This window comes from Narcine bancroftii, chromosome 3 (genome assembly GCF_036971445.1).
Source record: "Narcine bancroftii isolate sNarBan1 chromosome 3, sNarBan1.hap1, whole genome shotgun sequence".
Lineage (NCBI taxonomy): Eukaryota > Metazoa > Chordata > Chondrichthyes > Torpediniformes > Narcinidae > Narcine > Narcine bancroftii.
In genome coordinates this window covers 285259129-285274576 of record NC_091471.1, presented here as the reverse complement: position 1 = coordinate 285274576, position 15448 = coordinate 285259129, and the positions used below count along the sequence as shown (strand labels likewise).

Genomic DNA, 15448 nt, shown 5'->3' with positions numbered 1-15448 from the left:
CTTATGCCAATTATTTTAAAAGTATCTCCTGACTAGTAATCTACTAGTTCTTAAAAATGTCATCATTTTCAACCCTTCATTTTAACATTCTCTGCTCCTTATGAAAGATTGTGAAAGATGGATTTTACAATTCAACTAGACAACCTTTACTCCTCACACAATATTTCCAAAGGACAAAGATTTGCACAGAAATTGATTACATTTTTGTTGGTGGCAATATTTGTATTTCACCTAATTTCATAGAAAAATAAAAGTACACAAGATACACTTCACAACCCATGAGAAATCAGAGGATGAGACATTCAAAACAATTTCAGCAGTAGAACAGCTTAGTAGAGTTGCTGCCACACAGATCCAGAAACAAAGGTTCAGTCCTGATCTCTCATGCTTTCTGTGTGGAGTTTTCTTGTTTTCTCTCTGGATATGTGGATTTCTTCCAAAGCTCTGGTTTATTCCCACAAACATATCACGGCTTGGTCAAATGGTTACTCTACATTGCCCAAAGCATTGTCAGTTAGTGGTAGAGTCTTGGGGTGATGGTTGGGATTGTGGAGAAAATGTGAATAATGTAAATGGGTTGGTGTGGATTAAATGAACCAAAGGTTTGTTACTGGGCTGTATGAATTAATGAAAGGACTAATGTTATGCAGGTGTGTTCATTTAGAAAAAGAAATGTCATGCTCATGTACAATAGTTCCTTGAGAACTTCAAGATGTTCTGAAGCATTGTTTAACTAATTAAATTTTGAAGTATATTTATTGTTGTGATAAATTATCACAATACCTTACTCTCATGTTAAATAAAGCATAGGCAGGTCAACAGGAAGAATACTATTCCTCGTTTTTCAAAATAATGCCACAGGATCTTTGATTTGCACCCGAAGAGAGGAGAGGATGTTTAAACCTCATCCAAAAGGCTGCACCGGGAGCATCATCTTAGATTTTATGATCATCTGTGAAGTGGAACTTCCACTCACAACCTTACATTAATGGTCGAAAGGCAAGAAAGACAAACCCTTTGGGATCAACTTTTAGATTCCTCTTTATACTGCACACTGTCTATTTATTTCAGAATAAATGAACAATAGAATAAACATCCTCATCCAGAATAGTCTTTTAATCCAATGGGAAGAACTGTCTGATTGGAATTAGCATTCCCTTACTCTTTTGATTTATGTCCTATAATTTTAAGATTCGTCTATTTGGGATCTCTCAGTCAATGAATATCTGAGCCTGGCAAAGACATAAACATGCACTAAAATGCTCTAAAGGGCAGTGTGTGTAAAGAAATTATTACATTTAAAAACACTCATTTGGTAATGTTGTTCTACATTTTACAATTCGGTGGGTTTAAATCATTCATCACAGACTAAACCAATGCTTTTAACTTAGGTATCTCATCTTTTACTGCCCATTGAACCTTTTCTACAAATGTGTGGCCTTCATGCCTATGAAGTTGGTTCTCACTGCGATGAAAGAGGTGGTGCGGGTGCGCAAAATTAGTGTGGGTGTTGTCCATGCTCACCATGCCTATCACCATGGATGGATCATCATGGCTTTAGTTGGATGGGCTAAAGGTATGTAACTTGTTTTATCTTATTTTTGAGAAAATTAATGCTGAATTTTGGTCTCAACTATATGACTGTAAATCTCAGAGTCCCAGACTGCTGACCAGTTTCATTCTTCCCTGATAATATTTACTTTCTGATTGATGGGAGCTTTGGGGCTTTGTGCAAAAATAAAATAAATATTTTGTGCTGTGAAAGTCATAGTCCATAAGAAATGGAAATCCAGTTATGCAGAAAGTGCAAAGTAAAACAGACCTATCTGAATGATTTATGGCCATTGTTATTTTGCTCTTTGTAGGTGCTGGAGTTGCATTGATCTCCAACTTTGAGCAGCTAATTCGTGGTGTCTGGAAACCAGAAACAAATGAGTTTCTCAGCATGTCCTTGTAAGTGGTAATGACAACGTCCATAGGATGAAATTCATTAAGGTTGGAGCATAAATGGGCAATAGACAGATGGCAACCCTTTCTGTACCCTACCCAGTTCTGGAAAGCAAAACTAGCGGTCAGCTTATAGCAACCTGTTTCTGGTGTAACTTAAGGCTGAATTGAACCTGTCATCCCTACCTCATCGACAGGTCTAGTGTTTCTGAGATGGAAGTTTACAATTAAATTTTTGATGGCAATGGTACATGCAGGCCTGCCCTGTCCTCAGCTGCGTGGCTATGGAGCAGCCCTTGAGCAGAAACCAGATGACTTCCATAGAGATTGCCAATAAGCCAGTGACGCACTACTTATGGGATCATGAGTAGTAATTTCGTTCAGTCATAACTGCTAAATAAAGCTTTTTTAAAACAATGGCCACACAATAAAACTAATCACAATTCTATCTTGTCCTTCCACAGCCCGACAAAAGCTAGTCTTGTTGGAGCTGTTATCTTCACCCTACAGCAAGCCCGTTGGCTGCCAATATCCAAACACAATGTGGTCTTTCTGTTTACTCTGTTCATGATTGTTACAAAGGTAAATAGATCTTTTCAATTCCAAGTTATGAAGATTTGTTGTGAAACACTTGTTACTAATCAATTTTAATGCCAACCCAAAAATGCTAATAGCAGTTTCAACTTAAAGATCTGTAATGACAGTTCTAATGTTGAAGCAAACCTGTTATTCAAAGCTTCTTGTCTTAGTTTTGACATTCTTTACCTGACATCAAGAAATGTGGTTAATCTCACATATAAACTTGAGGAAAAACGCATTATGTTCCTTCTGTACAGCCCTAAACCCAACATCATTTTTTCTCATTTTAAGTCATCTCTACCTCTATCTAATTCCATTGTTTCCATCTCTTCTATTCTTACTTTTCTCTCTCACCTTGTCTCCTCCTCTACCTGTCTCTTCACCTCTCCCATTTTCTGTTTAATACCCTTCCACCTCACCCTTTTCCCAGTATCTCCCTTCCTTTGATGTAGTTGATATCTCCTCTTCCCACTTTAGACTCAATAAAGGGTTTCAAACCAAAAAGACTGACCATTTCTATCCATGGATGTTGCCTGACCCCAGAGTTCTCCAGCACCATGTGGTTTGATCAATGTGGTGATATCTGCTTCCTAGAAGGAGGCCATTCAGCCCATTCCACCTTTTGAGCACTCTCATAATTCTCACACATACCAAGTAATAATCTGCTCCCTTTCCCCACCTCCATATTCCACTCTGGTTTTTCAGGTTTTAAGGTGGCTGAAACCAATTAGGAGCTGAAGTCAGATATGGGTCGAACAAGTTGTGCTTGACAGGTCAGGTGGGTGGGTTGTTTGGAATATCTGCACTCTTCCTGCCTTTTGCACTTTCTGCTTGTACAAAATCATGTAGTAATGTAACTAATGTAGCCCAATGGTTTATTAATCCCACAATGCTGTAGTGGAAATACCAACATACATTTCTTCTGGAATCCCAGAATTATTGGGTCAAAGCCAATTTTATGCCAGATGCAAGGCACAGAAAAGTCCGATCAAATATAGGAGTGCAATTATGGAAAATAATCTGATCATTTATATATTGATTAATCAAGGATAGCATGGATTTGTTAAGGAAAGGTCAGAATCCATTGTCATAAACAGGTCATGAAATTTGTTGTTTTGTGGCAGCATCATAGAGCAAATATTCATATTATAACCATCTTACAACATTACTATAAATAAAGTAATTCATGAAAAGTAAGGCAGAATCTTTGGTTCAATGATTATTCAAGTATCTGATGGTAACAGGGAAGAAGCTGTGCTTGTGCCATTGAGTGCTTGTCTTTAGGCTCCTGTAACTTTTTCTCGATAGTAGCAGAGCGAAGAGGGCGAGGCCTGAGTGGTGGGGGGGTCTTGTCTAACAATTAATTTTTTTTGAGGAGGTAACAAGAAGGAGCTATGAAGCTTTTAAAGAAGCTTACATGGACTTCAGCAAAGTATTTGTGAGGGTCCCAGATAAACTAAAGACCATGGATCCAAGAAAAAAAAGTGGAAAGTTGGATCCAAAATTGGCAGGAAGAAAAGGAAATAATGGTTGTGAAATAGTTGGTGACTAGAAGGTTATTTCAAGGATCCAGTTCTTTGTAATTGTATATTTAAATCCTGATAAATTTTGCAAATAAATGCATGGGTTTTCTCCAACATTCCAAAGATGCGTGAATTGGTCAACTGATTGGCCAGTGGAAATTGCTCCTAGTGTATAAGTGAGTGGTAGGTTCTGGGAGAATTGATGGAACAGTGAGGAGAATAAAATGGAATTAGGGTAGGATGAGTTTAAATGAGTGCTTGACGATGAACACAGACTTGAAAGGCAAAGGGCCTGTTTCTGTACTCATTTATTCTGGGTAGCTTATTGTATCTTTTGCCTTTTTGGCCTCGATTTAGAAAGTAATAAGTACAAGGCCTGCCTACATACAAGTATAATTTATATATGCAACAAAATTCTTGCTTGCTGCAACCAAACATGAGACACCAACTACATATGACACATTAAATTACCCCAGGACAGGACGAGATAATACATATAAAGGATAGCTAGATAAATAAATATGTACCGTTAATTAGTGCAATAAAAAAAGTGTAATTTCAATATCGCAGACCGATCTTTTAGTGGTCCTAGAGTAGTTATGGTAAGGGTAGTAAGTGAAGGTTTAAGAACCTGATTGGATAAAAACTGCTCTTGAACCTAAAGGTGCTGGACTTCATTCTTTCCATTTAAAGATAGCAGGTGTTTTTTGGTAAATTTTATTTTTCATTTGCATCAATACAAGTACAGTATTTATCCATATCGTAGAGAATAATAAAAAAATAACAATGCAAAAAGAATACATATTTTCATATTTTCTCCCCCCTCCCTCCCCAAAAAAGTGGGAAAGATAGCAGAAAAGAAAGCCTACCTGACAATCATATATCCTCATGGTTAGTTAAATTTCAAATCACATAATGATCTTGAACCTTAAATTAACTAAGGTAAGTTGGAGCGGGAGTGGCAGATGCTGTAGCAATAAAATCCATACAAGGTTTCCAAATCTTTTTTTTTTAAACTTTATTTAAAATTTTATGACATGAATAAAATAAAAATTAAATTTAAAGAAATAATAAAAAATAAGATAATAAAAATTAGAATACTACATCATTAAATTAACCCCCCAATAATTATAACACAACATTAATCGTCTAATTTAAAATTAGTCCAACCCTTCCCCCAAAATAAAGAGTGAAGAATTAATTAACAATGTTGTAAATAAAATAGAAAAAACCCCACTTACAAAAAAAAGGACAAAACTTAACAACAAAAAAAATTACTAACAACAAAAAAAATATCAATACTAAAATAATGCCCTTAAACATATATTTAAATCAAACATAATACACATATTTAACAAATGAAATCCACTTTAAAACTAAGTTCAAATATTAAAATCATATATCAACCACATATCTGTTATACAAAAAATCATAATTAATAATACATAAATACAGAATTTCCATTAATACCAAGTTTCCTTTATAATTCATCGAGAGAACAAAAACATCCCTTAGAAAAACAATCAGATAAACTTTTTATTCCCTTCCCCTCCCCTTATATAAAAAAGAAAAAAAAAAGAAAAAAAAAGAAAAAAAAAGTTCAAACTCTTATAAAATTCTCCATATTCTTCATTTATATCATCTTCAAAATTCCGTTCAATGTATTTGTACTTGATTTTCTTCTTTTTCTTCTTATCACCTTTCCCCTCATCTTCCTCTTCATCTAATTCAACATCCTCAATTTTTGACTTATTATCTTCTGTGACATCATCCTCTTAAAAAAGAGAGAAAAAAGAGAAACCCCCCCCCCAAAAAAGAGAAAAAAAAGAGAGAAAAAAACCTCCTAATTCCCTCTCAATTACAATCAGAAAACAAAGAGTTAAAAAAAATATTTAGTTTAAAAAAATAATTTAAAAAAACCTTCACTTCTTAACCCAAAAATTAAAAAGAAAAAAAAACAGGTCGGAGGTCACGACTACCTCCTCCTGTTTAAACCGCCCAAAGCGGTAACTCCCCCAAAATATTGGGTGTGAGATAACTCACAGGTAGCTGATGACTTCTGGAAACTAGTGCCCACCCAGTTCCCTCTCCCAACTCCCATTTCATTAAACTATTTAAACTCTTCTCAAAAAAAAGATAAAAGATTTATTTTTTTAAATCAACATTACCACTTCGGTCACCATTGCTTCCATTTCTTTTAAAAATCTGGATCCCACCTTACATCTCTACTCTCTTTGGAGACCTTAAAGGACTACATCGTTCCTGAAACTGCATGATTGGTAGAGACTGAGCAAAGTCCATAACCTCTTTAGGATTGTCAAAGAGCTTTGGCTGATTTCCATCCTGAAAAATCTTCAGTAGCACAGAATACCTGAATGTTGCCTTATGTCTTTTTTTCCACAACCGTTCTTTCACAGAATTAAATTCACGTCGTTGAAACATTATTTCTTGACTCAAATCTTGATAGAAGAAAACAGGATTATTCTGAACCATCAAAGGAGATAAGGAGATCTATTTTGCTGGGCATTTCTAATAGCCGTACGTAAAATTGTCTCTCTGTCACAATAGTTTAAACAACGGATCAGAACAGGTCTTGGATTCTGTCCTGAAAAAGATTTTCTTCTTAAAACTCTATGAGCACGTTCCAGTATTAAACCTTCAGGGAATTTATCTTGTCCTAACACTCGTGGAATCCATTCAGTAAAAAATTTTCTTGGATCTGGTCCTTCTATGCCTTCTGGCAAACCAACAATTTTCACGTTGTTCCGTCTAGATTGATTCTCCAAATAATCAACCTTTTTTGCTAAATTTTTATTTTGGATCTGCAATGTTTCAATTATTCTATTTTCATCTTGCAGTTGATCCTGTACATCGACTAAACCTTGATCACACATTTCAAATCTTTCAATGGTTTCAAGCTTAAAAGCTCCATTAATGGCTTCCGCCATCGCATTAATCTTGGAAATAAACGGGTTCACAAAATTAGCTAAGTGACTCAATACAGAATACATCTTATCTTCAAGATCCTTAACAAACATTTCAACAGAAGTAGATTCAGGCATAATGGGGTCTTGCTGTTCCTTAGAGACCACGGGATCTTCTGTCTCTTCCCTTAATTTAGTATCTTTTCTAGCAGTTTGACTTTGTATAAAATTACCTCTCAAAGTCCCCCCAGCAATGCCAGGAGACTGAAGATCAGGATTAACTTTAAGCCAAATCTCTTTAATCATCTTCACTGAATCAATGTCTGGAAAAACCGTTGTAATTGAAGATGCATTTTGCAGCGCCACCACTGTAGCAGTCAAATGACAGCTCTTTAACTCTCCAACTGGTGGCGCCCCAGCTGATTCAACTGTCAAAGTCTCAGTAACAGCACTCACAGTGGCCGTTGTGTGAAATACTGGCACCGGCCAGCCCTTTGTTCTGAAAGCTGCTGAATGCGACCTTCAGAGAGCCTTACCGGTTTAAAAAGGAGTTTCAATGCCAAATTCTGTCCGTCTTCTTCTGGATCCATTCTACGTTGAGTCCTGGCTTCTTGTAAACAAGCAGGCCCAGACAATTTTAGAAAATGTAGTTTTTTAACAGTCTATTGATGTTTTCTTTTACTTTTTTTTTGCATATAAACCACTAGGCACTGATCCAGCACCTCTTATTATTTATAAACTTTTAAAAGAACTTTAACAGGCACTTAAAGACAAAACAATAAATCAGAGTCAGGAGAGGTCTGGAAGGCACGTCTGTTCCCTATGCCATCTTGCCACGCCCCCCCCCCCCCAAGGTTTCCAAATCTTATCAAATTTTTCTTGTTGATTCCAAAAATTATATGTTATTTTCTCTAATGGTATACAATTCAGTAATTCTGTTTACCATTTATTCAACCCCACATTATTGTCTGATTCCATGTTACAGCTATACATTTCTTTGCTATTGCTACACTTAAAAACTTCTGATAAATATCTAACTTCAAATCAAAAATATCTCCGAATAAAAATATTTTGGGATCTTTCAAAATTTGCATCTTCATAACTCGTCCAATAAGATACTTATATCTTCCCAAAATTTTCCTATTTTTTCACATTGCCAAGCTCCATGCAAAAATGCTCCTACTTCTTTATTACATCTAAAACATTGATCAGAATAATTTGAATTAATTCATGTAATTTATATGGATTATAATATAATTGATGTAAAAAATTAACTTGTACCATTTGGTATCTAACATTAATTGTATTTCATAATGTAATTTTGACCCTACTTCTTCTTGAATTTTTATATTTAAATCTCTTTCCCATCTCAATTTAGAGTTAGATAAATCTTTTTTCTGCATAGTCTTTTGCAATTTTATATAAATATTAGTAATAAATCTTTTGATAAATGTATCAGTTATTAAATATTCAAATTGACTTTGTTCAGGTAGTCTAAAATTCATCCCTAACTTTCTTTTTAAATATGATTTAAGCTGATAAAAAGAAAAAAATTGTATTATTTGGTATATTATACTTATCTTTCAATTGGTCAAAAGTCAAAAAAACAGAACCCAATCCTTTTTATTCCACAATTGTACCAAATATTGAAATAAACATTATTAACCATAAAAGGATTTTGCTTTAATAACCTTCTAGCCAACTGATGATCCTTCGTTCTTCTTTCTACACGAATTACATTCCATACTTTAAGCATTTGCTTCAAAATGGGTGGATCTCTTTGCCCCTTTCAACATCCACGCTGCTGAAGATCCAACTGCGCTGGGTAGGTCACGTCTCCAGAATGGAGGACCATTGCCTTCCCAAGATCGTGTTATATGGCGAGCTCTCCACTGGCCACCGTGACAGAGGTGCACCAAAGAAGAGGACTGCCTAAAGAAATCTCTTGGTGCCTGCCACATTGACCACCTCCAGTAGGCTGATATCGCCTGCAACTGTGCATCTTGGTGCCTCACAGTTTGGCGGGCAGCAACCTCCTTTGAAGAAGACCGCAGAGCCCACCTCACTGACAAAAGACAAAGGAGGAAAAACCCAACACCCAACCCCAACCAACCAATTTTCCCTTGCAACCGCTGCAACCGTGCCTGCCTGTCCCGCATCAGACTTGTCAGCCACCAACGAGCCTGCAGCTGACGTGGACATACCCCTCCATAAACCTTCGTCCGCGAAGCCAAGCCAAAGAAGATGTGACCATAAAAAGGAAACTTGAACTTCACCTTGATGGGGTCCTTCATGATGTGACTGCCTTTTTGTGGCAGCACCTCACATAGATATTTTCAGTGGACGGGAGGTTGGAGCCTGGAGTGGACTTTGTTCCTTTCCCTAGTCTTCTGCATTCCTGGGCACTTGACTTACCAAACCAGGTTGTGATGCAACCAGTCACGGTACACCTGTTGGAAGTTTGAAAGAGTATTCGACAGTATGCCAAATTTCCTTAGACTTGTTATAGAGGAAATTAAGGAAAAACATTTTAACTTGAAATGTAGCGGGTGCCTAAAACCTTTTGTTTGGAAGTGCAGTGGAGCCAGATTGTAGTTGAATGATATCCTGATGCACTTGCACTTTATAAACCTGCAGCCTTTTTTTAAAATCAAGAAACAAATGATATGATGAATAGTCTGCTTCTAAGCTATACATTTCTGTGATTTCAAAATCAGAATCGGATTATTGTCATGAACCTGTCACAAAATGTGCTGTTGTGCAGGGCAACTGTATTGTGCATTACTGGTGTAAGGACTGCTATAAATTACATTTCCGTTCATACTTTTTAAACATGAATCAATTAGGGCAAAGAAAAAGAGAAAAAAAAAGTGAGGTAGTGCCTGTGGTTCGTTGTCCATTCGGAAATTTGGTGGTGATGAGGAAGAAGCTGTGTTTGTAACGTTGGGTGATAATCTTCATGGTTGAAATTTGGGATTTGAGCATTAACGCCTCACATTATGATATGAGGGAAAAAATGAAGTATAATTAGGATTATTGTAAAATAGTTTTTAAAAATGATTGATGGAAAAGAGGATCCTCATTATATGCAGTCCTTCAGGTTAGATTAAGCTTTCTTAAAAAGTAGCAACTGACTTTGATAACAAAGTAAAAATTCAAATTCTCAGCGCCAGAGAGGTACAATTATTAGGCTTAATGTTGAGAGAAGAAATGTGTTTGCATACTTCAAATTCTGCAAGTCTTGTATTTCTTTTAGAAGATTAATGGGGAGTCTGTGCCTCTGCTTGCCTCCTCCTCGTGGAAATTGTAAGGTAAAACATCATGAGATGGGAATGTGTAGGGAGTTACCCTGTACAGGGCAGTAACAAGAAGGGGAGGTGTCCTTGTACTCCTGTTAGGTAAAACATCATGAGATGGGACCGGAGAAGGAGTCACCCAGTACTAAGGAGTAACAGAATGCATCCTTGTACTTACAAGATAAGAGAGACATTGATGGATTGAGAGGCAGGAAGCTAGCAGGGAAAGGATAGCAACAGTTTTAGTCATTGGACAAGTAATGATATGATGATGTTCTAAGCATGTATCCAAGGGTATAAAAAATCACCATTTTGCTGATAACGGCAGAATGCATTCTCCGACTAACATGTTTAGTCGCAAGTGTTACAATCCGGTAATAAAGAACAAAGAACCCTGATTTCGACTCAGCCTGGTGTTTGTCTCACTCATTCATGAACAAAGCAGACCTAACACTACCCGTCCACATTTGGTTCTGTGAATGTAGTGCTGATAAAGTAGGTTCAGCTCAATTTCTGACTAAACAACTAATTTGCATTGACAGAGGAATAAAGTCATCAACATAGACTGTGTTGTTATTTTAGTGTTCTCTTGTTGCAGGTATTCATGACAGCAACACACTCCCATGGGTCACCTTTTGCTCCAATTGAAGCTTTTCTCTGTCCCATTGTCTTTGGAAATGCCTACAATAATCATGACCGTGTCTGTTCTCGTGACAATATGCAGTCTTGCAATCTGTCTCCCTACACAGCCAAGACAAAGGAGGAACTTAATGAAGGGACAAGGAAGAAGAAGTGCAAAAAGACTGAATAAGTAACTGACTCCCAAATCTGCTATCAAAGTGTGCTGAAAGTGCAATTTCTGGGACAGTGTGATCTGGACACTTTTACTATGAGGAAAATCAACAAAATTGTACTCATACAGTCTACTAGGGTTTGCGCTTGAGCTTGTCTGTCTCATTAAAATGAAAGAAAAATGTGAATGACTGGTCCTTAGCCTGTCCTTCCCAGGAGTATCTATCCTAGTACTGAAAAAGAAATGCGTTGCCTAGACTCAATTCCCACTTCGAAAAGAAGGCAGCTTAAATTCATGTAGCAATTTGTCTTTGTCTCTGAAGGCCATGAGAATATAGAATGGGAAACGAAAGAAAATATTCATTCTGAGTTGGGTGCCAAAATTGCTGGAGTGAGAAGATAAATGTATCCAACTAACTGTGGCAGGTCAGAGAGAGCTTCATTTTGTCAAAATGAATTCCTATTTTTCAGCATTGTTACCTGATAGCTTTTGGAATGAAGAGACAAAATCAAACTGTAGTTAAGATAAAAACCAGCTAGTGAAGTGGAATAGCCTCTGATAGAATAGGTCCATTTTTCTCATCCAGATTTACAGAGGGAAAGACGGCCATTGAAATTGATGTTGGTATTGACAGTGAAACTATTACAAGTGACTGGAAGTAAACAGTTCAAAGTTTTTATTAACCAAAGGAATGGTTGCATGTTTAAAACAATAGTTCTCTGTCATCTAGGATAAATGATGAACTATACAACAAATATTTGAAGTACCACATTAGGAAATTTCATATTTTTGGTCCAAAATTAGACCATTATGCCATCTTCAAGAGAAATCTGTTCTGGATCCGCACACAAACACATACACATTATTTTCAGGTTAATGTAAAAAAGTAATTTGTTGTTGCCAATAATACAATGTAAAGAACTGTATTATAATTGTGGTCTTCCAAATGAAAATGACATGATATAATAAAAAAATAAGTATATATTATCATTGTACATTAACTTATCAACACTGAAAATGATGGAAATGCCTGTGGTTAATTGATTCAAAATTTTCTACTGTTCCTTTTTCGCTGTTTTAATGCAGTGGCTGCATGAACATATTATTTCCAAATTGCCCAGTGTGATTAGAGCATGTGAAAATGGGAATTTGAGAAATGATGGAGCAGAGGTAAGGAGGAGATTTCAAAGCTGCATACAACAGCTGTGGGGGATGCAATGCAAAGTAAGAAGGTGGGAGAGTATTAGTTTGGACTAAACAGAGCTTAAATTATTGTGCAAAAATTAAAAGTACAGCAATAGAAATCCAACAATGTCTTAAATAAATGGAAAAAAAGTAGATGAATAGTACCACTTCAAAGACAATTTTTCTTACTGTGGGTCTGAGGTAACAGAGGGGCAATTTTGAAACATGAAATGTGTATTGAGTGGAATTCAAGATGGCGGGGGTGTTGTGGGGGTGGGGGGGGGGAGGAAACATGGAAAATCCAAGGAATCAAAGTGGTAGGGGATAGTTGGAAAACCATATGTGACCAATAGGGCTTCTGAAGATACTGTGAACCACACAAGATCTCTGGAATCTTTGGTAAAGATGTTACCTTTCAAATTAGGATGTTGGGTGCTTGGTTGGGGTATGGAATGTAGTAGCTCTTACTGATCACAGTGTTCTGGTCAATTTGGGTTAATCAATGGGTTAATCATTTGTTTAAATTCAAAATCCAAACTTCACATCTGATGGGTCCAAGAGTTTAAAAAATGGATCACAGTCCCAGTGTCTTCGTCAGATGGTGCACACACACATTTTTCACACAGTACATAATGATCACATACATATGTAGAAATATAATGTAAAATAAATATGTATAAATATTCTGAATCATTTATTTATAATTCACTTATTACGGTTAGTGTAGTGGCTAGTCAATGTTATTACAGTGGCAGTGACCTGGGTTCAAATCCAGCGCCGTCTAAGGAGTTTGTATATTCTTCCATGTCTGTATGTCCAGGTCCATTTTCTCCCACATTTCAAAGAGGAGTTTGTAGGTTAATTGGTTACATGGGTGTATTTGGTTGGTGCTGTCTTGTGGGCCAGAAGGGCCTTATTACCATTATGTACCTATGAATTAAAAATTAAGAGACCCAAGATTACAGGATACTTACTGTTCATTAGTCTCACAACATGCGGGAAGAAGCTATTTCCCAGCTAGACAGTCCTGATTTCGATGCTCCTGTACCTCCCACCTGATTGAAGTAGGTCAACGATACTGTGTGATGGATGGTATTTAAGTAACATCTCTGGGGAATGTTGTAATTAGAAGAAAAGGAGACCCCAGTGATATTCTTGGCCACACACTCAATCGTGCTCCTGTAAAATGTTGTCAAGATGGGAACTGGTATTTTTACCCTCTTCAACCTCCTGAGGAGGAGTAGACATTGCTCCGACTTCCTGACTAAATTGAAGTGTTGTGAGTCCAGGATAGGTCATCCGTTATGAACATACCAAGGAACTCTGTACTCTCATCTATCCACAACAGAGCTATTGATGTGTGGTGGAGTGGTTAACCTTTATCCTCCTGAAGTGGACATTCATCTTTGTCTTGTTTTTAAGTTTACTATTATAGGTTTTTTTTACAAATAACTTTGGCTGAAACAAACAAGAACTTTAGTACACATGTACATTGTACAATGTATTTGACAATAAACTCATTAGATTATCCTTTTGGTTTCCCAACTATGTAACAAAAACCTTCAGCACCTATTTTATCCCTGAATCTCACTGATCACCATAGGACGTGAAATCCCTGACCTTCTAATCACTGATCACTGCCCCAATTCATCTGATGGCCTGAACGCAACTCTTTGACTGTACCACATCACAATCCCTAACTCATTGATCATCCTCATCTACTGTCAACCTATTGACCATCATACTATAATCTGATGAGAGGCTTTTAACCACAGCTCCAAAGTGATCATCTCCAGGTCGCTAACATCTCACCGCAATCTAGGCTCTCATCTGTCTTTATGCAGTACCTCACACTCTTAGGCTATGTTTAGGCTCTAGTGCAATAACATTCCCCTGAGATCAATTAATCCAATGATGTTTGATTTAGGCTTCTGCCCAGTAGTCGTCTTCTCCAATACCCCCTGGTCTCAGTCCTGGATCCACTAAATTTCTCTTTTTGCATTCCCTAACATGTAATGCAAACGTTCAGTTCAAAGCATGGCATTGCTCTCTCTTAATGTCCCTTAACCTCAACGAATAAGAGAGTAAAAAGATTAGAGAGCTTGTGGAACAACTGAGCCACCAGTTATCCATAATCTCATATTTATCTGAGAAGGCAATTCTGGCATACTAAATTTATCCAAGTCAGTCTTGTTACACGTAAAACATATATGAGTGAAATAAGCAACAATAATTATTGTGTGATAATAACCATAAACATTCTTCTCTTGACAGCTGTAATTTTTGATAGTTTGTCCATCGTTTGAAAATGGAAGGGGATACAACAGGGGTCCTTTTCCGACCATTACAAATTCTCACTTTTTATTGGGAACATTAAGAAAGGTCAGATTTTCATCTGGTTTATTGAGCAAGGGCAGCTTATGTCATCCGAATCACTAAGAAATAAATATGATTTGTCCAAAAAAAATTTCTTCTGCTATATCCAGCTGAGATCTTTCTTAAGGGATAAATCGGGACTGACTATGGCCTTGTCCGTGCGCAGTGACATGGAGATTCTAATTCGAAATGCGAATATACGCAAATTAATCTCTATGACTATTGGGTAATTTAAATTTTGCCCTCAATTGTTCGAAAGAAGCTAAATTATCTCAAATAAAAATTATCTTTAAATTTTTTTTCACTATTATCTTATAGTCTGAGTTACGTAGAGATATTGGTGTATATGATGTTGGTGTTAGTGGATCCTACCCCGTCTTTGGTATTACTGTAATTATTGCTGTCTTACATGAATCTGGCAAGTTTTGTGTTTCTTCTACCTGGTTCATTACTTCCAGGAGAGGAGGAATTAATAACTCTTTAAATGTTTTATAGAATTCTATTGGGAATCCATCCTCTCCAGGCGTTTTATTGTTTGGCAGCTTTTTTAATATAAACCTGTACTTCCTCTATTTCAAATAGTTTTATCAGTTTGTTTTGTTCCTCTTCTTGCAATTTTGGCAGTTCAATTTTAGCTAAAAATTCCTCTATTTTATCATCTTTCCCTTTGTTCTCAGTTTGATACAATTGTTCATAAAATTCCTTAAAATTTTCATTAATCTCTGTTGGATTATGTAAAATTTGTTTGTCCTTTTTGCTAGTATCGTTCTTTTAGCTTGTTCTGTTTTAAGTTGCCAGGCTAATATTTTGTGTGTTTTTTCACTC

At 36.5% G+C, this 15448-nt stretch overlaps 1 protein-coding gene across 3 annotated transcripts in view; it reads left to right on the top strand.

Annotated features, from left to right (window-relative positions):
* The window catches only part of tmem38a (transmembrane protein 38A), a 40564-nt gene extending 25926 nt beyond the window's left edge, over positions 1-14638 (top strand). Inside the window, exons 3-7 of one of the 3 annotated variants that reach the window (XM_069928446.1) lie at positions 1392-1576; positions 1866-1953; positions 2412-2529; positions 12149-12232; positions 14522-14638. In XM_069928446.1, coding sequence (XP_069784547.1) covers positions 1392-1576; positions 1866-1953; positions 2412-2529; positions 12149-12232; positions 14522-14527 — 481 coding nt within the window. In that variant the 3' untranslated portion in view covers positions 14528-14638. Of the gene's footprint in view, positions 1-1391; positions 1577-1865; positions 1954-2411; positions 2530-10867; positions 11250-12148; positions 12335-14521 lie in introns of those variants that run through there. The other 2 variants (XM_069928445.1, XM_069928444.1) reach the window with 2 other exon arrangements.
* The last annotated feature ends 810 nt before the right edge of the window (positions 14639-15448 follow it).